Here is a 24,442-nt window from a genome sequence, read left to right on the forward strand (position 1 = left end):
TGTTTGTTTGTTTTTTTAAGATTAATTTGAAATGTTGACATGTAACTTTTGGGGATAGCGGTTTTAAAAAATTGGTTCAATGGAAACAATTTTTTCCTATGTGCTTCTATATTAGACAGTTTTAGATGTAAAATAAATAAAATAAAAATGAACAAATATAAATAAAATACATAAAATAAACAAATGAAAATAAAATAATTAAAATAACTGCAGACGTACTTATTTTAAACTTGAAAATACATGTGTAGATGTGAAATTGTTCCTTTCAATTTCAAAAGAAATAAATGAAAAAAAGGGAGGAATTGTGTAGTAGCACATCTGAATATTGGACACTTGCGCATTGCAATTGAGAGCTAAGCATCACATTAACTGCATCCTCAAGTTTATTGTTATTTTATTCTAGCATGACCACTGGGAATCTAACTCCTCCTCTGGTTTGCATAACTTCACCCCATTCAATCTGTGCCCAATCCATTCAGAGTTTTGTCTTTGGTTCACAAAGGCCAGAAGCTTGTTCTCCCAAAATAAGCACACTCTCTTAATCTTTTGTGAACAGCATACCAATAAGTGAGCAAGGTTGAAATGGGTTGTGAACAGGATCAGTGCCAGCATTCAGAAGGTCCAGAGTCACTTCACATGTGTTTTCTCCCTTATAGACACATTCTTCTTTCTCTCTCTCTCCCCCTCCCCACCCTCTCTTTATATATAGTAATCTTGTTTCTTGGGTATACAAGCAGGCAAGCACCATCCACCTATTTATCTTTATAAACTCATCCATTGATCTTCGCACATAAGCAAGTGCATATGTAGCATTCATCCATTATTCATTTTCTTTGTTTAGCTGACTCATCCTTCCATTCTTTTGATAAATCTATTGTCTTCCAAATGGATACATAGCTTGAATATAGTTGAAAATCAAATTCTCCCCAGAATATTACTCATCCCGATTCTTCATCTTGATATATTTTCCTCATGTTTATTTTACATCCGCCATCTCATGCATTGGCTCATATACAAGTCCCTGCTCTTTTTCTTTTAGCTTTTTAGAAAGGAAGGAGGCAGCAGCCATTTAATTCATTACTTTATCAATTTCTTGCTCTGCTGCTTCTCTAAAACACTGTTTTGGATGAGGAAAGAATGGAGATCGCTCTATGCAGGTGCTGGCTGTAGACATGGATCTTGTGAAAAAGTCTCCTGAGCCACCATTTTAAGGCTTAGGCTACGTTGAGGGAGATGTTGGGTTTACCCATTGCACTAAACAATGATGTTTTTGTTTTTAGGTTATCATATTAAATAAACCCATCTTTTTTTGGATTATAACCATGGCTTATATCTTAATATGATTTCCTATTCCTTTATTAAATAAACCATGATTAAACCATAGCTTGATATGATGTGTGAACCTGCTAAAACCAGGTTGGATTCTCTGCAAGGAAGAGCTTCAGTTTACAAAGGAGATGTAGCTTCCTTTGTCAAGATGATAGTATGCTACTTACTTTGGCAGGATGCATTGTATATCATACTCCAGTCCTAGATTGGTACTTGAAGTAATAAAGCAACTTCTGAATATGCACAGAGAAACTTTTTCTAGTTACTGGAACTACTGAGAAAGATAAAGCAATACAGTCATTCCTGTCTTAAAAGCAAGAAGGCCACATTCACAAACAGTTTGGAAGATATTCTCTCCCATTTGAAGATTTGCACTATTCTTGAACTTCACATAGTGGCTTTTAAGAAAGCAAACCATTCTTGTCCCTTTGGGTTTTTTTTCTAGCGGTGTTCTCTGTGGCTAGCACATCCATGTTCTTTTCCTCCTCCTGCAGCCAACTCCGGTCTGAAATAATCAAAGAGACAGGAACCTCATATAGCTGCTGGTTGATTTTGAATAGAATGAAGAGGGCTGTTGAAACCAAATATTGGTACGGATTATGGGCCAAGGAGAAAAGCAAGAAGCACTCAGAAGGATGGGGGTTGAGGGAAGAGGAACGGGAAGAGCATGCTTTGTCAAGAGCTAATGTATAAGCTGAAATGTTCTGCATATTAAAATGCACAGAAAGGTGAAATTAATGCTATATATGAAGTCTAACATTTGACTAAATAATCTGTTCTGGTTTAACATACAAATCTGAGATAAAGACAGATTTAGGAATGGATGTTGTTCTTAATATGTTAATTAATATATGTATGTTAATGCATTGTTAGAGTTTGCACAGCACAACATACAGTACCTTACAAATTTACTTAATCTCACACACACACACACACACACACACACACACACACCCATTTGTCTCTTAAGCTTCTTGATGAATGAATTTCAGCCCAGTTAATAAACATAGATGTGCAAAATATATACAGAGAATCAGTTCTATATGTATCTATTGATATAATTAATATAATAAGGGAAATACCATATTATTTTCACCATTGTCTGGCCTTCAGTTATAGTTTCTTTAAGCACCTTCTTTAAAGAAACAATAAGCTACTCTTTTGAAAGCCTACATCTGGAAGGATGATTCTCTTTTCTTTTTTAAAGTAGACTATAATAGTTAAATATATAAATCAAGGGATTTTTTTGGGATCTGTGAAATCTCTTTTCTTTGCAGTACGCTTCCTACCCGGAATTCTCCAAAGTGGGAATATAATTCTATCAAATCATATTAATTCACAGTAGCTGAGCATTAAGTAAAGTGTCAATGTCTGTAGCAAAGAGTTAAATGTTTTAAAATTTCTGATCAATGTATTGACAAGCTGTAAATTTTAGAAGCATACAAGTTATGGTTGATAAATATATTAACCATATACTCAGGTAGATTTCAGTGTTTATAGAAAAAAATCTTGCTGCATGAAACATGTTTTGCTGAATATTAGATCAATAGCTGCAAGATTGCAAATAAAATATTGCAACAATACCAAGACTTTATACTGTCCCGAGTTTCCATGAAGAAATAATCTTGATTAATTAGTTCCAGAATTGATCACGGGTTTTGAACTCATACTTCTTTTTCTTTTTTCTTTTTTAGTTCTAGTTCTTCTAGTTTAAAACAAAATAAGCTACTCATAAATAAGCCCTCAGATAGTTGAATGCTACCATGAGGAATCCAAATGTTTTAAATTTAATTTAGGATTAGTTTGTTTTTTAAATGCTCTGGAATAGCAAGAATAGGGTCTATTTCAATTATGCAACAGGCACTATACAACAAGTAAACAAGGCCCTATGTGCATATTTTGCACCCATAAACCACCCATGAAATGGAAGAAACTTGGAGCAGTTCTTCAGCTTGAGGGAAAATATGAATTTCAGTTCTTTAGCTTGAAAATTATATTAAGGCTCTCCAAATACCGGTAGGTTGATATTATTGTAAAATAAAAATACCCTGCCTCTCTCAAAATCTAGGTTTATAACCCACAGATGAGGGGCCTGAGGCCTCAGAACCACAAGCATCACAGCCTTGGAGTTCTGCCTGTAGAAAAGTGGCAAATTTGGGTCACATAGTTTTGCATGCTATTGAAGTAGGAAATTGTAGGGTAAAGTCTTAAGAAAGAGGTAGCCCCTCCCCCAAAGAAACTCTGAAGTTCTCTTCTAAGAGGGAAAATGTAGCAAATCCTGATTTCACCCACTTTATCCTATCACCCTGCCTACTGCTTTGCTTTCATCCAAAGTGTAATCCCTGACTAAAAATGAGAAGACTGGAGAGAGAAAAAAGTTTTTAGAAATCGGGAGGGACATTTTTGCCTCAGGTCTCCCCTCCTTTTGAAAAAAAGACAGAACTTTTTCTGGGACACCGTTCCCCCCCCCCCCCCCAAAATATTGAAAAAAGTACAGTGTTTTCCCAGGTTTAATTTTTTCTGGAAATCTTACATTATTATTTGTGTTTATTTTAATCATATGCAAATTATTTTCAGAGATGTTTAATTATACGTAGTGGGGTTTATTAGCAAACAACTATGGGATATTATTCATTTATCATACAGATTCTTCCATCTTATTTTAGAATGTTTCTTTTACACTATTCTTTTTTTTAAACAAACAATTATGGGATTGAATAGCACATTTATTTGTAGCCGTTTTGTTAATAAACTAAGCAGGTTTTGCTGCAGTGATTTTAAAAACACCCTGATCTATATTTTAAGGAAAGGAATTTGGCATATTTTTCTATCATTGCATAATTCAGTGGGTTAGCTACATGGTAAACACTTGGCATCTTTTGAGACCAGAAACATTTGTTTTAGTTTATAAAATCAGATTATAGACACACAGTTTTAGAACTTTCTTTGTTGTTATATATGTTTCTAGTAAACTAACCAAAGAAAAATCTAGTTGGATAGTTTTTCTATGTCATTAAAATATAGTTTCCATAATAAAATTTAATTTCAGTTATCTTATTTATTGAACATTTGACCTTTTTTTCCCTTCCTTTTATTTTACAAGGGCAATGATGAGGTTTTTCCTTTTCCTGTTTATACAAACTATTTGCTTGTTTCCTGCCTGCCTGCATTATTTTTATAAATAATTCAAGGTGGCAAACATACCTAATACTCTTTCCTCCTCTTATTTTCCCCATAATAACAAGATGAGATGAGATGGGCTGAGAGAGAGCATGTGTTGTAGGTGTCATACTTTTCCTGTCCTGTTGTTTTTTCATTATTTCGTGGCCGGTTGTAAATTGAGGGGATATACCAGTCCAGTATCTGTTTTTTTAAAAAAAAATATAAAATATGCTATGTTAGATGGCCTAGGCATTGCTATTTGAACATAGACCTTTTTAACATTTATATTTTATTGTGTTTTTACTAATTTAGGTGAAATTTTAATATGTATTGTTAGTCCATATATGATATGCCATATCCTAAATAAATTTGTAATTTCAGCAGAATATTTGAAAATAGTAGTTATAGACTTATTTGTAATCTATAAGTACTGATCTGTCCCTTTGTTTATCCCAAAACATTAAGAGCCAACATGTTAATATGGTCACCCATGCAAATATTAGAAGGCAAACAAAAGAATATACATGTCTAGTTGTGTAATGATTACATTCAACAGTTCATTGGCATCTTTCAGTCTCAAGAGACTATGGTATCGTGCTCTGGAAAGAGGTCCTAAAACAGCATCTAGTGTGACTAAAAAGGCCAATTCCAGAGTGGCAATCCTTTCCACAGTGAGGGCAGATACATTCTGTCCCCTGCCCAGCCCCCAGATTTCACTGCTTCCTGGACTGCCTCTTTGCCTCAGCCTGCCGAACAAGTGTCTCTTCGAATTGGAGAAAGCCATGTTGCATCTTTAGCCTCCAAGGTGAACAATCGGAGGTCAAAACTTTCCAGTTGTTAATGTCCATTCCCAGGGCCTTTAGGTCCCTCTTGCAGATATCCTTATATCGCAGCTGTGGTCTCCCTCTGAGGTGCTTTCCCTGCACTAATTCTCCATACAGGAGATCTTTCGGAATCCGACCATCAGCCATTCTCATGACATATCCCAGCCAGCATAGACGTCGCTGTTTCAATAGTGTATACATGCTAGAAATTCCAGCATGTTCCAAGACTGTGCTATTTGGAACTTTGTCCTGCCAGGTGATGCCAAGAATTTGTCGGAGACAGCGCATATGAAAGGTATTCAACTTTCTCTCCTGCTGTGTGTAGAGGGTCCAAGACTAACTGCAATAGAGTATGCTCTATAGACCTGGATCTTTGTATGTTCCGTCAGCTTCTTATTAAGCCATACTCTCTACGTTCAACAGTAGCAGCAACCAAATTGGTTAAAAGAAATGTAACTGTCCTGTATCCAGCAGAATTGTGCACAAAAGAATATTACGAAGAGGCCCTATCTTAAAATACAATAAAAACTGAAGAGTGCAATTCTAAAGCAATTCAAAAGGCAATAAAGTAGGCAGATTTGTTTTGTGCCAAACAACCATTTTAGCCTGACCTTGCAAAAGATCCCTAAATTGAGCATCAGCATAGAAGTCTCTCGCCTTTTATATATGAAACATAGTTTTGAGAACAGTCTTTCCAGCTGATAACAGTTTCATACATTTCCACATGTTAAACATCCTAACTACTTCCTGTCTTTATGAAACAATTGAAAATGCTTTTTACCTTTATTTTTGCTACATTTTTCAAGATTACTGCTTTGACCATAATTTGTCTCCTAATGAAGGAAATATATTTCTTATAGATGGCAATAAACTTTTTCCTTGTTTTTTCAGTGTTTAGGTAAAGATACTGATCATTGGATGGTAAAGCAAACACCAATGTATGCAAAGCTTTCCCACATTGCACTGGAGACAGATCTCTCTCCCCACCAGTTTATAAATGAGCTCTTCAGCTGACCTACAGAAAGCTATTAAGGGGTCACAGTTTGTTTTCTATACAAAGGGAATTCACAGCCTGATGTTTAGGAGATATTTGGGGAAACAACAGGCATCTGCAAATTCCTCAGCTAGCCTGGGAAAAGAACAGCTAGATCACCAATTCACAGAAACACAGTTAGTTACAAAAGATAAATTGGATTCTGAAGGGAAAATAATCCATTACAGAATTACTGTAACCATACCCCACTCTCTTTCAAAAGATCTGGTTAAAGGAAACTGAGAATCTTGTTGACAGCTGAATCAACTACCAAAAGCTTGATAACTGCTAGTACCTTGTCTTGGGTCCTGAAACCTACTACTAAAACCAGTTATAATAATTGGAGAGATGAAAAGGGCATGGTTACTTAAGAACAGAGCCAGATTAAGACCAACTAATACCCTAAACACAACCTAACAATGATGTCCTTCAATGGAAGTGAAAGTCTCAAGCCATGAGATGGAAACAAAAGTGATGTCTGACATCTTCAAACCAAACTTTTAAAGTATAGTCACTCACTATACAAAAGCATTTTTTTAACAATGCGGATTAAAGTTGAATATGGCAGATAAGGATAACACAAAACTCTATTAAAATTGAGTGTGGTAATGAAAGAGTTAAGGACTTGATTATACAGGTAGTCCTCAACTTACTACTGGTAGTTTAGCAACCAGTTTTTAGTTTTTAATGGTTATTAATTGTTTAGTTTTAATTTGTTAATGGGTTTTAATTCGCACTGTTTTAATTCGGGCCAAAGTATATAATTCTTTTAATTAATTTTAAATTTTGTATTGTTATGTATTTTAGTTTTGGCTGTGCACCGCCCTGAGTCCACTAGGAGAAGGGCGGTATATAAATTGAATAAATAATAATAATAATAATAATAATAACCATTCAGAGATCTTATGGACCTACCTGGGATACTCACAACCCAGATTCAAAGTTCGCCCCCTTTGAGGTCACATGATTGCACTTTGGATGCTCAGCAACTGACCTCATTTGCAGCGTCCCACAGTCACATGATTTCATTTTACAATGATTTTGCCAAAGCCTGGCATTTATTTGTGGGGGGTTTTTTGGGGAAACCAACTCATAGTGATCCATGAGTTGGTTTTATGACCATTCCTTTCAGATGTGATTATGGTATTGTCATCAACTGTATCAGGAGACCATGAGGCAATCAAGCTGGAGAACGCAGATCTAAAAATTAAGAACTGAGAACCAATATAAATTAATATGCTTAGACCAGTCTTCAGCTTGATGAGTGGCTCTGATGTGCATTTCAGGTCCATCATTCATCAAGACAACACACATTGGCAGAAGGCTTCAGGGTTCTGAGTGATGTAATTTATGATAGTCTGACAATCTTGGAGGGCACTAAGTTGAGAAGGTGGAATTAAATTGTATGGGGCTTGCTTTGATAATGCTAACATTGCAAGCAACCTTAAACAATGCAAAATATAATACATGTATGTAGATTTGCCCCTCTATACATGTGACAAAAGAGCAGCAATGAAGCCCAGCTCTAAAGGAAACAGAGAAGAGAAGGCAGAAACTTGGAGACCAGAAATAAATGAATTATTTGTGGAAAAGCTGTATTCAATAGACAACTCTCTGCTCCCTCCCACGGACATTGTAGCAATTAACATTTTAGTGGGAGAAACTCATTGGCTCTAAAATGAATATTTTGATTTTTTTTTTAATTTAACCCCAATGGACAATAATAATAATTATGTAGGGCATGAAAATTATACTCAGTATGGTTTTGATTAAAAATGGATCCCCACCCAGTTAATTTTTTTTTATTGTTCTCTGATCTCATCTGATACTTTATTTTAGAAACTAAAATGTTGTGAAACTTAGTGTTGTTTGCAAAATGCCGTCATGTCATCATTTAGGACATATAGATACTCAACAAAATGGTTTAACACAATCAGAAAGTGGCAATATGGAAAGGCAAATGTAAATATAAAATTAATTGTGGAGTTCAGTCCTTTTTAAAAAAAGATGTATTCAGTTATAGGAGTAATCATAAAATTATTCTTAAGTAATACTTAATATTTATTTGTAAGTATTCTTAAGTAATATGAAAGATTGATGTTCTTTTTTTTGTTTGTTTTAGTGTAAATTTTATTTTAGTGTAATTAGTTATCTGGAGATTATGTATATTAATCATATATGATGAGTGTCATTTCACAATTTATAAACTACTCCAATGAAGAATTGGTCTTCACTGTATTGACTTCTAGACATAATTTTACATATTTTAAAGTTATATGGATTAATGATACTCTACCCAAAAGCATAAACAATAAGCCTAGAAGTATGTGTGTGTGTATCATTGATCTTGCAGCTTTGCCCTTTCAAAACCTTAACATTTAAGTTTTTTTGGTACTTTTGTTTCTTTTTTTTGTGGTTACCAAGTGGAAAGGTTATGTTGCTTCACATAGCAGCAATAGTGTCCCACATGAGATGCATAAAATAATGGCAGTGTCACAGTGGTTCAGGCTAAACATTCCCACTGTGCTGCACTATAGACGTAGCTGACATTTGCTTTCTAATATCCCATTGTATGAATGGGTTGAGAGTGGGGAGAAAGCTTCTGCTCATTTGCTTTCGGGCCCTTTTGCTAAACCAGCCTACTGACATCACCATCCCATAAGGAAACAGGGTAGGAATTTGATTTTGATGGACTAAAAAAAGAAGCTTTTGTAGCGGGAAAGGGATACATACCTCTACTTCAAAGATTAAATGAGAAATAAGGTAAGCTTTTTTCCTCTTCTTCAAGGAATTTTATTAAAATCAAAACGGGAAGAGTGAAGTTTCGTAGAATTTGTGTCTTCTCTGTTGCAAATTGTGCTTCGTGTGTGGAAACTTTAATGATTTTTTTAAACAATTTAACCTCTTACAGAATTTTCCCCTGAGCTTCCTCAAAATCACTCTTAAGTGACATGTCACGAGTGAAGAAAATATACCACATCAGCACAGTATAGGCCATAGTATGTTTTTTTTTAAGGTTTATCCCCTAAATGGTTACAGTTCTGTTCCTGAACATCCTACAAGAACCTCATTCTTTTGCTGCAATGCAGCATAATATGCTTCAAGTTAACTATAGAACCATGTGGCTTTTTCTGTCTTTTCAAAAGACGTAAAACAAAAGCATCTATGTTTGCTTGAAATTCCTTGTGTAAGCTTAACCACTTAGTTTTCGCAGCCATTTCTTTATATGTTTCCCCACACTTTGTTGCCCTACTGTGCTATTTAAAACAGTCTCCTTTTTAACCAGCTGTTGATTTAACAAGTTAAATGCAATAAGCCCCTTCTTTTGTCTTGTAGCATTTTTATACATAAGCAACAATTACCTTGAATTGTTTCTTACCACGGTCTAGATATGAGCATTTCTAACTGTGCTTAGCAAATATCTCTGTATGGGACTCTGTCTAATCTAATTGTTTTAACTAGAATAATATTGTCTGTGCATTATTTTGCTGAAGTGGTTTGTATTTCATTAAAATTATCCAGTCTTTCTTTGCTTTCCTATGCTGAAGACTTTGTAGTTGGCCATAGGGAATAAGTGCAGGGGGGAAAAAATCCTGATTTCAAGTTGTACTATTAAGTGGGTTTCAAACTATCTTATCAAGTTTTTAAAAGAGTTGTGTTTTGGGTTGTTATTGTGTCTTTGTCATTTACCAAAATCTTTTCCATCTGAGACAAATTGATAAAAAATGTTCATCAGCTAAATAACCTCATACTCCAAATATGTGTATAGAGCTTCACTGGTAGCTTTTTCAACAGGAAATGGAAAATCCATGAGTATTTGTGGGAAAATAAAGGAACGGGTTAGACAGAAGAAGGGAACGCCTTATTCATTAGAATTCCTTTCATTCATTTTACCCATCCAAGGATGGGAGGAATAGTTACTTAATAATGCCTCCACTAAATTGAATGGTGAGGAAAATGGATAGCTAATTGTTAAGCTATATAATGAGAAAGCATTGTGAATCACCCATAATTTATAATGCTAATTGATCTTGTATATTTGTCATATACTGTAGCCCATATATGCCAATAGCATGCCAAAAAAATTGCCAGCATCCTTACATTACTTGAAAGAAGAAAATGTAGTTTCCCTTTTATGAACTAGTTTCATCTATTGGACTGAACAACACAAGTTGGGATTTAAAGAGACTCATAACTTATTCTGACTTGTCAACAGCCCACCACCCACATTGTCAAAAAATTTGAAAACTATGGTGATATTCAGAGTACTGATATGAGTTGTACCATTTTTAAAAAAAAATTCAGAAAGAAAAGTAGTAATCCCACTGGTCACATGTAAATCCTTTATCATGCATGGAGTAATTTCTGAGACCAGGGTATTTCTTTTCACTCATAATAGATATACTCTTATTTTATTGATGTTTAGAATGAGGCTAGGTAGTGGCTTTATGAAAACCTGTTAAGGCTTGAATTTTCCAGAGCACTTTGAGGACATGATTATTTACCATCACTATTCTGTTGTGCTCTTTTATTTTTATCTCTGGTTTAAACTTTACCAGCTATTTTTGTTTTAGTTATAAGTTAACTTTATACTACTTTATTTTTTATTATACTTCTTTCTACCAAACACTAGCAATTCTGCCTTACAGAATTTCAGTTGCAGTTGATTTATGACTATCCATTACAAATATTAGCCCACACAGCTGTTTAATCCTTTCATCTTCCACATCCTTATTTTATCCATATAAATATGATGCAATCCATCAGTACAAATGTAAACTCCCTATAATAATCAAATGCACAAATATTTGATATTGTTAAAACAGTTCCATAATGCAACTTACAAGTAGTTCTTGATTTACAACCACAATTGGGGCCAGAATTTCCATCACTAAGTGATGCAGTCATAAAACACGATGTCACTTGACCACATTGCTTAGTGACAATTATCCAACATTCCCCGCTATCATTGTTGACATAATTCGGCTAATAGTTAGACGAGGATCACCTCAATCCAAGCCATTCTGGGTTTGGTCTCTCCCAACACCAAACCTCAGTAAAGTTAGCAACTGCCTCTTCTTCAACTTCCTCTGGCTATTTCCCTCCCCGCTCCCCATCTCTTTCCTTTTGGCCACCCTGTGTCCTGTCTTGCGGGTCACAAGCTCCCCAGACTACAGAACTCGGGGGCTGCTTGCCACACAGCAATTCAGGCGGTCTTGGCACACCATAGCTCTTGAGCTACAGCATGAAGCTGCAATCATTCCTAGAAGCCTTATCTGAGATAAGAGCATAGATGATGGGAGGATAGACCGATCAAGGGAGTTGAAGCATTCCTATGGTGTTGAGTGTGGCAAGCTGCCAAATGCCCAAATTTTGGTCATTTTTGGGAAGCGTGTAAGGGGCCGTGAATCAGGGAGCGGTCATAAGTCCCTTTATTCAGTGCTGTACTAAATATATTTTTGAAATATCTGTTCTTTATTTTCTGGATTTCTTCAGTTTCATTTTTCTTCCTCTCTCCCAGCCATATTTTGGTAAAAAGAAAGCACCAGAGTTTCAGCAATTATTTTCATTAGCTTCTTGTACATCTCATGAAAACATATGTTTAATTACAAGGACTGTTATAATGCTAATAATGGCATACATTTCAGCAATTATGTAATGTCATACTGCATGCCCCGATTGTAGGTAATTAGGACTATATGTGAGATATATATCATGAGCATGCTATTTTGTGATTTTCTTTGGTAGCAGCTTTCCATCGTTACTTTTGAAGCCTTTGCCCTTTGTGTGCTGAAAATAGAAATTGTGAAAAAAACTGACATCAGATTTTAATAAGCAAATAAAATCAATCATGTCAATAAACAAGGTTAGGTAGCAACATCTGCTGTTCTTTAGTAGGTCATTTTATGCTGAAACAATGATAATGATGTGGATTGTATTTTCTCTATGCTTAGGAAGTGTTTTGTTTTCCCTGCCTTCAGGAGAGTCTAAACTACTGAAAATTAATTTTAGAAATTAATAATTTTGTGAACAAAAATTAAATACTTGTTCATAGTTTCGTTTCTTCAAATATTATGGCCTTCCAATATGCAGACATTTACAAGCCTATGTTCGGATTCCAGTAACAGTTTGGGTTGGATACAATTAGAGGAGGCGGGGGACTAAATTATAGAATTATCTGGCATCTTTCTCGAATTTTTTATATAAAAATTTCTTCCAGCTTCTTCTGGATTAACAGTCATCTAGGCATGCATGACCTCAAATAGGTTTTCCCGTAAACCAGACATTGGCAGAGCAGCGTTGTGACCCAGTTTAAAATAATGTTAAGAATTACTTTAACAATTGCCAGTAACTTTTTAGCTTGCCTAATCTCATGACGTGTTTCCACAAAACCTCTGGGTAAAACTGCCAGATTTTCTGAAATTTTTATTATCTGAGAATTGCCAACCCAGTCTTCGTCCATTATTTGAAAGCAAATTTTGAAGGGGGGTTGTAAACTATATTTAGGACAAAATTCTAATTAACCGTAACTTTCTTTGTTCATTATGCCTTGTCTCCTCAGATATAACTCAAATGATACAGAGTTCCTGGAAACTATAATGGCTTGGCTTGCATGGAAGATGAACATGCAAAGGCTTTTTTCTTATGCACGCATTAATGCTGAATGAAATATAATAACTATTATTAGATTTGTTTAGCTACAACAGGAGACAGGGTTTGTCAGATGATTGACATACATCAGTGAGTCCTCACAAACTAATAATGTGTGCCTAATAATTGCCTGCCTATTTCTTTCAGCTGCTTCTCCTCTGGTATGTGGTGAGTGATCAGTCCATGCAGTATATTAGTTGATGGATTCTGGAGTCTAGCTGTTCATGAATTTCTTGAAGGCATAGCCTTCATAGTCAATTATACTATACCCGTGATGGCGAACCTATGGCACGCGTGCCATAGGTGGCACGCCAGCTCAGCTCTGAGGCGCATGTGCGCGCCGGCCAGCTGATTTTCGAGCCTTCTGGGCCCACCAGAAGTAGGGAAACAGGCTGTTTCCTGCCTCTGGGGGGGTGGGGAAGGCCCATTTTTCTTTCTTACCTGGCTCCAGATCCTCTCTGTGTATCTGGGAACGGCGAAAACAGCCTTTCCCACTCCCTTGGAGGCCCTACGGAGGCTGAAAGGGCCCATTTCCCCACTCCCGGTGGGACAGGAAGTGACATTTTTTCCTGTCCCCAGCCTCCAGAGACTCCTAGAGAGGCTTCTACAGACTCCTAGAGAGGCTCCTAGAGACTCCTAGAGAGGTTCTGGAGGCTGGGGACAGCAAAAAAATGTCACTTCCTGTCCCACCGGGAGTTGGGAAATGGACCCTTTCAGCCTCTGTAGGGCCTCCAAGGGAGTGGGAAAGGCTGTTTTCGCTGTTCCCAGATACACAGAGAGGATTTGGAACCAGATAAGAAAGAAAAACGGGCCTACCAGGCCATCATGTGCCAGGAGCGAGGGGGAGGGGGTTGCACACACATGCGCGTGGGCACGTACGCGCGCGACCCTCCCCTGCCCCCCCCTCCTGGCACGCGATGGCAAAAAGGTTACCATCACTGTACTATACTATTCATGTTTATGTTTTAACTTGCACAATAAATAATTTTGAAATTGAAGTATATGTGATCAAAAGCAGAACTCATTTTTATGAAATTACCTATATCAATCAGAAATATATTTGAGAAGAAATGTAGAGAGTAATTTTAGACAGTAATTCCATAATCAAACAATTTTTAGATCTCTCCGTTAACTTTTGCTATGATATATTCCACCTGCCTTCTTCCCCCCCTCCTCCCCCCCCCAGCTTGCTATTTGTTCTTGTCTTAAATTGGTGTGATGTTTAATTCTGCATAAACAACAGTCTGATGGCATTATTGCCTGGAGATTGAACTGATGTTTCAAAATCTATACGGATATATAAGAGATGTGAATGTTTAAATGAAAGCAAATTTGCAGTACTACAGTACATATCCAGGAAATGTTAGCAAGGGTATTAAGGGGAGTATTACATGTTTTGAAATGCTGCCATTGAATATCAGAAATATGGACGCATTTTTTAAGAATATGAACTTGTATCCCCATGATATACAGTTGCTTGGTGGCACAAATATGGGGTTTAATAGTAAGCATTATTTAAATGGCAGAGGCTTGCAGTTATATACCATAAATACTGAATTAGCTGTTAAGAGTTATACTTTCAAATCACAAATGCTAACACTAAGAAGCAGGAACTTTCAGCTTTGAAAATTTGCTTTATGTTCTGTAAAAGCAATCAAAGGAACTGTAACTGAGTTAATGGACAAAAATAAATAATACTTCTGTAAATCAGCATCAAGAAAACATTTTATAGGCCTATTTTTTAATTTAAAATTGCCAGCATCTAGTAATAAATATCTATTATATTAGTCAATTAGCATTCAATATATTTAATGATCTATAGAAATATTTGTAATTATTCTCATTGTAGTCCAGTCAAATCTTTAAGATTTTTTTCCCCCTGCTAGTCCTTTATAAAGAAACAGATCAAAGCTCTAATCAGCTTGTGATTGAAGATGACTTCTTTTACAGGTAGTTCTCGACTTACAACAGTTCATTTAGTGACCATTTGAAGTTACGACAGCAGTGAAAAAAGTGACTGTTTTTCATACTTACGACCGATGTAGCATCCCCATGGTCATATGAATAAAATTCGGATACTTGGCAATGGTTGTAGTATCTCAGAGTCATGTGACCATTTTTTTGCGACCTTCTCACAAGCAAAGTCAATGGGGAAGCTAGGTTCACTTAACAACTGTATTACTAATTTAACAATTACAGTGATTCACTTAACAAATGTGGCAAGAAAATTCGTAAAATGGGGCAAAACTCACTTAAGTTTTTCACTCAACAACATAAATTTTGGGCTCAATTGTCATAAACTGAGGACTACTTATATTGCAAGGCCTAACTCGTTTAATTTTTGACAGCATATATTCAGTCAGAAATGCAAAATCAAAATCAAAATGCTTTAGGGTAGGCTTTCCCCACTATTGTTGAAAGAATTGATCTGTGAGCAAGAAAACGTTGCACTCTAGGAGAGGCTAGTAGATGTTAACAATGAAAGCATGGAATCTTCCCCACAATTACTGTAAAGAAACCATAGTTCCTGTTCTAGGCCAGGAAAGTACCTTGAATATCTTAATCTCCTTAAGCATCTTCTTGAAACCAGGAGATTTATTTTAAAAGTATTTCTCTTGACTGCTTGTTCCTTTATTGTTGATGGTTGATCTAAAAGGCAGAAGCTACCTACTGTTCTGGAGAGATAGTGTGATGGAATGTTGTGGGCCAGATTCTTGGGTGAGAGCGTGTGCATTCCAGAGGAACAAAAGGCCTCTCAGGTGAAATAGTTTGTGTAAGAGAAAGAGGATGAAGACAGTCCCGCCATGATAGTTCTCAGAGTATATACTTGATGTAGGTAGTAGAGTGCTTCAACTTGGCAAGATTCTGTCTATAGGTGTGAAACAAAAAATAAATCTAGTTTGAAGGATCACCATGTATCTTTCTTGGTTTGGGGGGGGGGGGGGGAGGTGCTAACAGATAGGGAAAAACTGCAGAGCATGGTTTCTGGAATTCTGTCCTGCATTTTTAACAGCAGCTTCTCTCTGGTTCATGTGAGTGAGGAGGGAAATAAAAATAGCGTGGTGAACAACATTTCAAACCATTACTGCTTCTACTGGGATACATTGGGGGAAATGTTGTGGAATTCTTATCTTTGCAACTACTGGCCTGATCTGGCCCATTTTCACACTCAAACTTTCTTTTGCTGGTTTCTCTCCCCCTGTGGAATTTTTCTCACTCTGTTCAATTTTTGGAGCGTTACTTCTCAAATCTACAAAGAATACCACTTACCTGTACATAACTTGTTTCCAACATTCCTCTGGATTTGAAAGAATATAAACGCTTATAAAAAGAGCAGCATATCAGTCATTAGAGCTTATCTTGGAAATAAATGAAAATTTAATATTGGTGAATTAACACGAAACTGAGGCAATGAAAACCACATTAAAAAGTTTTTAAGATTTATGTTTCTGGACAAATGTCTTCCTTGTTCCACAGTGCAGGGTAGTTTTGAATTATAGAAAGAAGGAAAAAAATAATGTGTGTATAGTGTGCGTTAGGGAATGATGTGTATTGATGTGGAGATGTATTGTCTGTTCCACTGAATATGTTTGACTCCAACATTCCTGAACCTGATATCCTCTATATGTGTTGGAATTACATCTCTCAAAATTTCTAACCAGCCCCAACATTTGCAGAAGGCATCAATTTAAGGAAGACTCTGCTTGAGTATGAAATCTTCAAATAAATGTAGATTGCTTTTTCAGTTCTTAATTAAATGCAAACAACAGTCACTACATATACATGAAAGTTTTGGTGAGAAAACAAGCAATTGCAAATTACAATTAGTAGTTATCAGAATGAGCATAGATAGGAGATACTTAGAGTGGTGATTAATTTGCTGAGTTTCTGTTGTGGCAGTCCCAATCATTAAAATGAGGCTTTATTTGTCACATGAAAAAAAAGTGTTAGATAAAATTTGTTTTTTAATATGATGTAGAAATATTTTTGGTATCATGTATTAGAAAAAAATGTTTACACAGGTTCCAATGATTGATTTCTGTTCTTCTGTTTCCATTTCAGAAATCGGATACATGCTATGGAGATGACATAAAGTTAAGAGAAGAGAAAGACCACTATAGTGCCAATTTTTTGGAGTCTGCTAGTAATTGCACAACAGAACAAGACAAAATGGAAATCGAAGCCCTTGTTTCAGAACATAGAGACAGCATAGTCGGGACCTCAACATGTGCAACAGACAATCAAAGTCACTTACTTTCAACAATTGCCAGTCACAATGGATTGAAAGAACGGCATGAATCTTTGGACAGTGAGGTTGCTAAAGAGATCAGATATCTTGATGAGGTGCTAGAAGCAAATTGTGATTCTGCTCCTGATAACCCCTTTAATGGGATGACTTCCTCTTCTCCTGAGAGAAGCGTATTTGTTGCTGTGGATGGTTCTAGTCCATCTGTTCATATTACTAATGATTTCCCAGCACCCAGTGATGAGCATAATGGTGTTAAAGTCAGAGGACAAACACTTCCAACCCTAGAGCACAGTGGAATTAATAATACAGCATCTGGGAAGCTAAAACCAAATGGCCATTTTGTAGAGATATTGCAAGAGGAACCCTGCGACACTTTGAAAGTGCCAGTGAGCCCATGCTCTTCCACAAGCTCAAGGTCTTCCAAGGATGGAGAGTTAACATTAGCTACCATTAAGAAAGAAGCCAAGTTTGAGCTTAGAGCATTTCAGGAAGACAAAAAGCCATCTAAGCTTTTTGAGGAAGACGATCCAGGAGAGAATTACAGAGTACGTAAAGTGAGGCCTTCCGATGAAATAATAGAATTGGAAAAAGAGAGACGAGAGCTCATCCGAAGCCAGGCTGTCAAGAAAAATCCAGAAATAGCTACAAAGTGGTGGAATCCACCCCAAGAGAAAACATTAGAGGAACAGCTGGCTGAAGAACACTTGGCGTCTCACAAGAAGTACAAAGAACGCAAACAAAAACAACAGCAACAGCAACCACCACCATCAATGCCTGTAAAGCATGCCTCCTATTCCTATGCACCGTCAGATTCAGCTGATAAAAATCAAAAACTTGATATTGTCACAGAACAAATAGATTTTTCAGCTGCTCGGAAACAATTTCAGTTAATGGAAAATTCAGATCAGCAAAACAATCCAGCTGCCCTGAAGCGATCAGGGACCCCTAAAATGTTCACTATCCAACCATTCTATAAACCAATAGGTCCGTCCCAAATGGACCGGCGAACAACCTCTGTTACAAAACCTGTGACTGTATATGGACAAGCTGGTAATAATGGGGTAGCTACTACAAATACTGAGAAGCTGTCTTTCATCTCAGACGACAGCATTAGTCAGAATATCTCTGGTGGTCCTACAGGACCGGCTCCTTATGGCGACTCTACAAAGTGTGTTCAGGCCATCAAGATATGGTCAGATGATGATGAATTCACAAGTGCCAAAGCAGTCCTTACAGTGGTAAAGGATGATGAACAGAGTGTATTAGATCAGTTCTCAAAATCAATCAGTGTTTCTTCTCCTCCAGAAGAACTAGACTCTGGTTTAGATGAATTGTCTGTCAGATCACAGGATACAACTGTTTTGGAAACTCTTTCCAATGATTTTAGCATGGATAATATCAGTGACAGTGGTGCCTCTAATGAAACAATGAATCCCCTTCAAGAAAATTCCCTCACTGATTTCTCCTTGCCCCAGACTCCACAAGCTAACACACCTTCTGAATGTCAAGATGTTCCAAAGTCACTTAGTGAGCACGGTTTTTATTCTCCTTCTTCACCACTAGTCAACTCTGCGCTCACTGAAGAGCAGTTGGAATATCAGGCTGATCTCCTGGTTCAAACTGCTATTCAACAAGCCATCACTGAGCAGGCTAATAAAATGAATTATCAGCAAGCAAAGGATATCATGGGCCAATCTAATGGGCAGGAACAAGAAGAGCTGAACAGGGCACCATATTCTGAGAACCGGCATGGTTCAACGTTTCAGCCACCTCAGGTGTCATCTCCTATGCAAGAGAAACGTGATACAACACCAAAGACAACTTCAGCTCAAGATTCTGCACTCAGGGAAAAGCAGCCATCTCCTGTTGCTTACACCACCCAAGTCGTCAATGTGGAAGAAGTCAAGCCAGAAGTCAGCTATTTTAGCAAATATTCAGAAGCAGCTGAGCTTAGAAGCACAGCTTCCATTCTGGCTATGCAAGAAACAGAGGTGACAGTAGGGCCTTTTAAATTAAGATCAAAAAAGCAGAGGACTTTGTCCATGATAGAAGAAGAAATACGTGCAGCCCAACAGAGAGAGGAGGAACTAAAAAGACAAAGACAAGATATGCATCTAACACAGAACCCTGTCATAAAGAGTGTGCCTCCACCATCCACCCAATCTGCATCTTACAAAACTGCACCAGGTAAGAACTTGGCATTGAATGTTTTCTTCGCCAAAGAAATAGTTGTTTTTAGATTATTCAGGTACAAATCCTGTTGTTTCAGAACCTCTTTAACAAGTATTAATAAATGATGTATTGGATCAGATTGATAGTAGCACCCTTGTTCACCCAAAATGTTCATCAGCTGGGCATGAAAACAACTGTTGTAATCTCCAGCATCTAATTTAGAATTAGAATTAAAATTAGAATTCTTTATTGGCCAAGTGTGATTGGACACACAATGAATTTGTCTCTGGTGAATAAGCTCTCTGTGTACATACAAACAACAAAGGGATAGGTCATAGATCATAAATCATAGTTACTATTATTAATCATAAGATACAAACAACAAGTGATAAATCATAAGATACCAATAGGGAAGATGAGAAAAGATGAGAAATGAGAAGATGAGAAAGATGAGACAATGAGAAGGATAATAGCAATATAGTCTACTACATCTTTAGACCTAAGACGCTGCTGTGAGAATTAGGTGTGTGTTCAGCAGAGTGATGGCACAGGGGAAAAATATCTTTGCATATTTTGGCATGCAATGTCCTATAGCAATTTCCTGAGGGGACAAGTTGAAACAGTTTATGTCCAGGATGTGAGGGGTCCATAGATATTTTCTCAGCTCTTTTTCTGGTTCATGAAGTATACAGATCCTCAATGGAATGCAAGCTGGTTGTAATTGTTTTTTCTGCAGCCCTAACTATCGTTGAAGTCTGTACTTATGTGTGTATATTCTATGGTATTCTGTGTCTGACCTTGTAGATGCCATTTATTTATTGTGACTAATAATAGTTTTGTTATCAGACCACTTTTGTGCTTCTTGTGGCATTTTAGAGAAATTGAGGTGGGAGGGTATTGCTTGCCCTATAACTATTAACCAGTTTTATTAAATGACTCTGAATCTGTATGTGGATTTTACAAAAATGCTTCGAAAGTTCAAATATAGAATGTCCTACATTATTCAAACTTTAACTAAATAGAGCCATTGTGCAAGCCCTCACAAGGATAGCTATTTTGGAAATAAATTTTACGGACAGCTACAAAAAGAAATGGGAATTTTCATTGGAACTAAGGCAATATTTATTGGCTAGATAGATCAAATTTGGTAGATCAAATTTTATAGCAAAACAAAAACAAAATTACCATATTTTACATTTTGAGATTTGTTTTTGCAGAATTACCATCCATCTTCAGTCTCATTGAAGTCTGAATGTAGGTTTGTTCAGTAGAATATATTGAATAGTATGTGGGTGTGTACACGTATGTCCATTTTATTGTTGTTACGTATGTCATACAATGTACTTCACATACGAATGATAATACATTTATGGTAAAAAGTAGAGCAGTTGGCAGCACAATGATAGATTTGTGGGACTAGGAGACAATGGAAATTTGTTCTAGCAAAATGCTGCACATCAAAAAATGTAGAATGTAAGTTTTAATGTGTAACTGGAGAAATGTTAAATGTCAAGCCTATTAATATTCATATTCAGTATGAAGCCTGCAGTCAAGTAGGTTAGAGACAGTCAGTGGTTATGGGGAATGGGCGGGGCACAGCTGTCTATTGCAACCAAAATATAAAACACATCTTGAGTGATTTTTGAAATGCCTAAAATGAACTAAGTTTTATATTCCGTAAAAGTAACCTTTGCGCATTGAAGATTATGCTTTTCATAAGCATTACACTCTGAGTCCAAAAACTGTCTTAAACTCACAGTGTCCCAAGTGATCTACAAGGCAACCTCTCAGAGTTCCCCAAGAAAGGAATTTTAGAGAGTCAGCCTTCTGTACAGGTTTACAACAATTCATTTAGTGACTGTTTGAAGTTACAACAGCACTGAAAAAAATGACTTATGACCATTGTTCACACTTAAGACCGTTGCAGCATCCCCATGGTCACATGATTTATATTCGTATGCCTGACAACTGACTCACATTTATGATGGTTGTGGTGTCCCAGGGTCAGGTCATCACCTTGTGCAACCGTCTGATAAGCAAAGTCAATGGGGAAATCAGATTTACTTAACAACCATGTTACTAATTTAACAACTGCAGTGAATTCAGTTAACAAATGTGACAAGAAAAGTTGTAAAACGGGCCAAAACTCATTTAACAAATTTCTCATTTAGCAACATAAATTTTGGGCTCAATTATGGTTGTAAGTTGAGGACTACTTATAGTGTGTAGCTAGATAGTTAGCCAATAGGAATGACGAAATTGCAAACAGTCTTATCTGGCAGTCTTATGCTACAAGTAAGGAGACACAGTAGGGTAGAACATATAAATGCACACTATTTATGGGACGTAAGTAATTGTCTGACTTTGCATATATTTTTACTTTCTATTCCAAGGTATTGCTCAATTTTGTTGACACTAGTGAGATTTGAATGTATTTAATCTTAATTTTGTTTCTTTCCCATGCAACACATAATAAATGAAACAGAAAAGTAGTGATATGGCTCCATGACCATCAGCTATGAGGCATGGGAAGTTCCCTAATTACATGATTTTGAAGCTAATATCATCTGCTAGAAGAATTCTTCAGAAACAGGAACTGCAAGTATTTGCTTTGCAAACAATCTCAGTTCCGGTTCCAAATAAATTGGCTGCATTTTAATCACAGCAGTTCTGGGAAAGCAGCTGGATTCATCTTCACTAAGCTTGTGCTACTATTGTTCCATAGAACAAATAAATATTCTCAGTGTGTCTCACAAAATCTGAGGGGGAAAACCCAGAACATTGGTTAATAAATTACCACATTTTTATTTATCAGTAGATTAAACAAGGGCACATTTTTATATTACTTTGCTAGGATTTGAATGTGTAGCTGAGTCAGTATTTCCCAATTTACAAGAGGATTTTACTGCATAGATGATTTTTGGACATCCTGAAAAACTGCACTTTAAGGGTGGATGCTGATAAATATCAATACACAATTAGAAAGGAAGTTTGGATTGTTCATACACCCAGATACAGGAAGATCACAGCGATCTACGTAAAATATGACATAAAAAAGGAAAACAGATGAAGAAATATGATGATGATGTTGCATCTATGTGTTATAACCACAAAGCTCTCTGTTGGGAGAGCTTATAGAAAAAAGAAAGGATCCTGCATTGCTTCTATAAGATGTATATATGTGTTAGAGGCCAAATGACTCCTGATATGTAGCCTATTTACAAATTTCTTTGACATTCTTATTCAGAGACCTGAACCTGGAAATCTAAATATATTTAACAATAGATTATTGACTTCTCACTGAAACTAGGCTCTCCTTTAATATTTGGGAAACATAAGTCTACCAAGCAGATAATATATTTCAAAATCAGCCCTTCTGATTTGATTTATTTCATTTAGACAGAAACATTCAAAGAAAAACAGGCAAAATAGAGATAAGGTCTGATATGCGAAGGTTAATAACAACTCTGAATTTTCCATGAAAGTCCCATAATAAACAAGACTAATTTTATGCTAAAAGACCATCTGGAAGCAACCAGAGAATTGTCACTTTCCCCCCTTTTTTTTAAAGAATTGTATGTTCAGTATCTACCACTTCCCACTAGAACTAAATCAAGCGTTATAGCCAATCATGTTTTATTTAAAGTCATGTCAAGCTGTATTTACCTTACTGAACTGTGAATTTATAATCCTATTATAAGCAGAAGCTTTTCTTCAAAGTTACAAGCAGTAAAGACATTGTTTATAGTAATAGCCCATTTATAGCAATAATACAAGTGTGGGGGAATGAGAATGTTGATCTGGAAATGAGGCTGGGAAAGATTAACTTTCTCTCTTTAAGCCTAGAGTCTTTTTAGTTCTCTCTTGTCCACCACTCCAAAAACTTTCCTGGTCTCATAGTGCAAATCTTATTCAGGCCATCTTCCCTTACAATTGGTCTTCCTGTGATTTCCTTTCTTGACTTTTACTGAAATTCTCTTTAAGGTTTATATGAAGCTGCTATGAAAAGTATCTTTTCTAGTTCCTTGGTTTATAAACATGTACTCCCCATCTTTATGGGGAGAAATAAATCAATTTTTGAAAAGGATGGGGAAAAGTAATATCTCTGTGTGTCTAAACTAATTGAAATAAATTAGTTTTGCCTAATTAATAGGAATTTAATATCTGTAGATAACTAATAAGATACTAACTTTTTAGTACTCATCCCAGTTACCTTTATGTAAGCCAGTTGCATGCTTGTCCACTTCTGATGTCGATCATAATATTTTTTCAGAAGTTTAAATGTGTCCATGAGAAATCTAATAATAGATTTTATCTTAAACTGGGCCAATTCTAGTTAGCTAGAACTTAACATAAACAAAATTGAGTATCAGCTGAGGGCCAGGTCTCTCCACATCTTCCAGTCTTGCATTATTTCAAAAGATGTGGAAAGACCTGGCCCATAGAATCACCAAGAGTAACATCAAGTATCAAGCCTGCTATAAAAACAGTGAACGGGAATGTGTACGTATCGGTATCACTAAACATTTATAGAATCCCGTTTCAAGAGGAACTCTGAATTTCAAGCTTTGACATTAGTGGTAAGAAGGACTGCCTGATGAAGAACAATATGTAGCTCAAACATATTGGATATTTTAGACTCATTTTTACATCAATACTTGACAGTTTTGTTTACTTTTTTTTTTAATTTCCCAATGCTTGAGTATCACTGTCCTGTTGGACCACAGATTTATATTATACTCTTCATGCTATCACAGCCACATATCCTTGCCACTTAATGTTTGCGTTTAAGAGAGCAGTACTTTGTTCTGCACAGGTCTTTCCACAATTTTCAGTGTGGTATAAAGCCATCCATCTGTACCAGATGTCTCATCTGTGAACACTAGGAAGTTTCTTACAGGATATGACTGATGCTTCATGGCAGCTGCAGCTTTCTCTCATCCTGCTTTTATGACACTGTTAATATTAATGAATAAGCAGTTGCTTCAGAAAGACAGAAAGCAGGTTGCTGCTTTCTCTTTT

The 24,442-nt window shown here is 36.4% G+C and overlaps 1 protein-coding gene across 4 annotated transcripts in view; it reads left to right on the plus strand.

Annotated features, from left to right (window-relative positions):
• The window catches only part of PALM2AKAP2 (PALM2 and AKAP2 fusion), a 253,616-nt gene that overhangs the window by 209,840 nt on the left and 19,334 nt on the right, over window positions 1-24,442 (plus strand). For all 4 annotated transcript variants that reach the window (XM_070938551.1, XM_070938554.1, XM_070938552.1 and 1 more), the window contains one exon: window positions 17,062-19,435. In XM_070938551.1, the coding sequence (XP_070794652.1) occupies window positions 17,062-19,435 (2,374 nt within the window). The remainder of the gene's footprint in view (window positions 1-17,061; window positions 19,436-24,442) is intronic.

Source organism: Pituophis catenifer, unplaced genomic scaffold, assembly GCF_029215685.1.
Source record: "Pituophis catenifer annectens isolate HBS135680 unplaced genomic scaffold, rPitCat1.0.hap2 SCAF_2, whole genome shotgun sequence".
NCBI lineage: Eukaryota > Metazoa > Chordata > Lepidosauria > Squamata > Colubridae > Pituophis > Pituophis catenifer.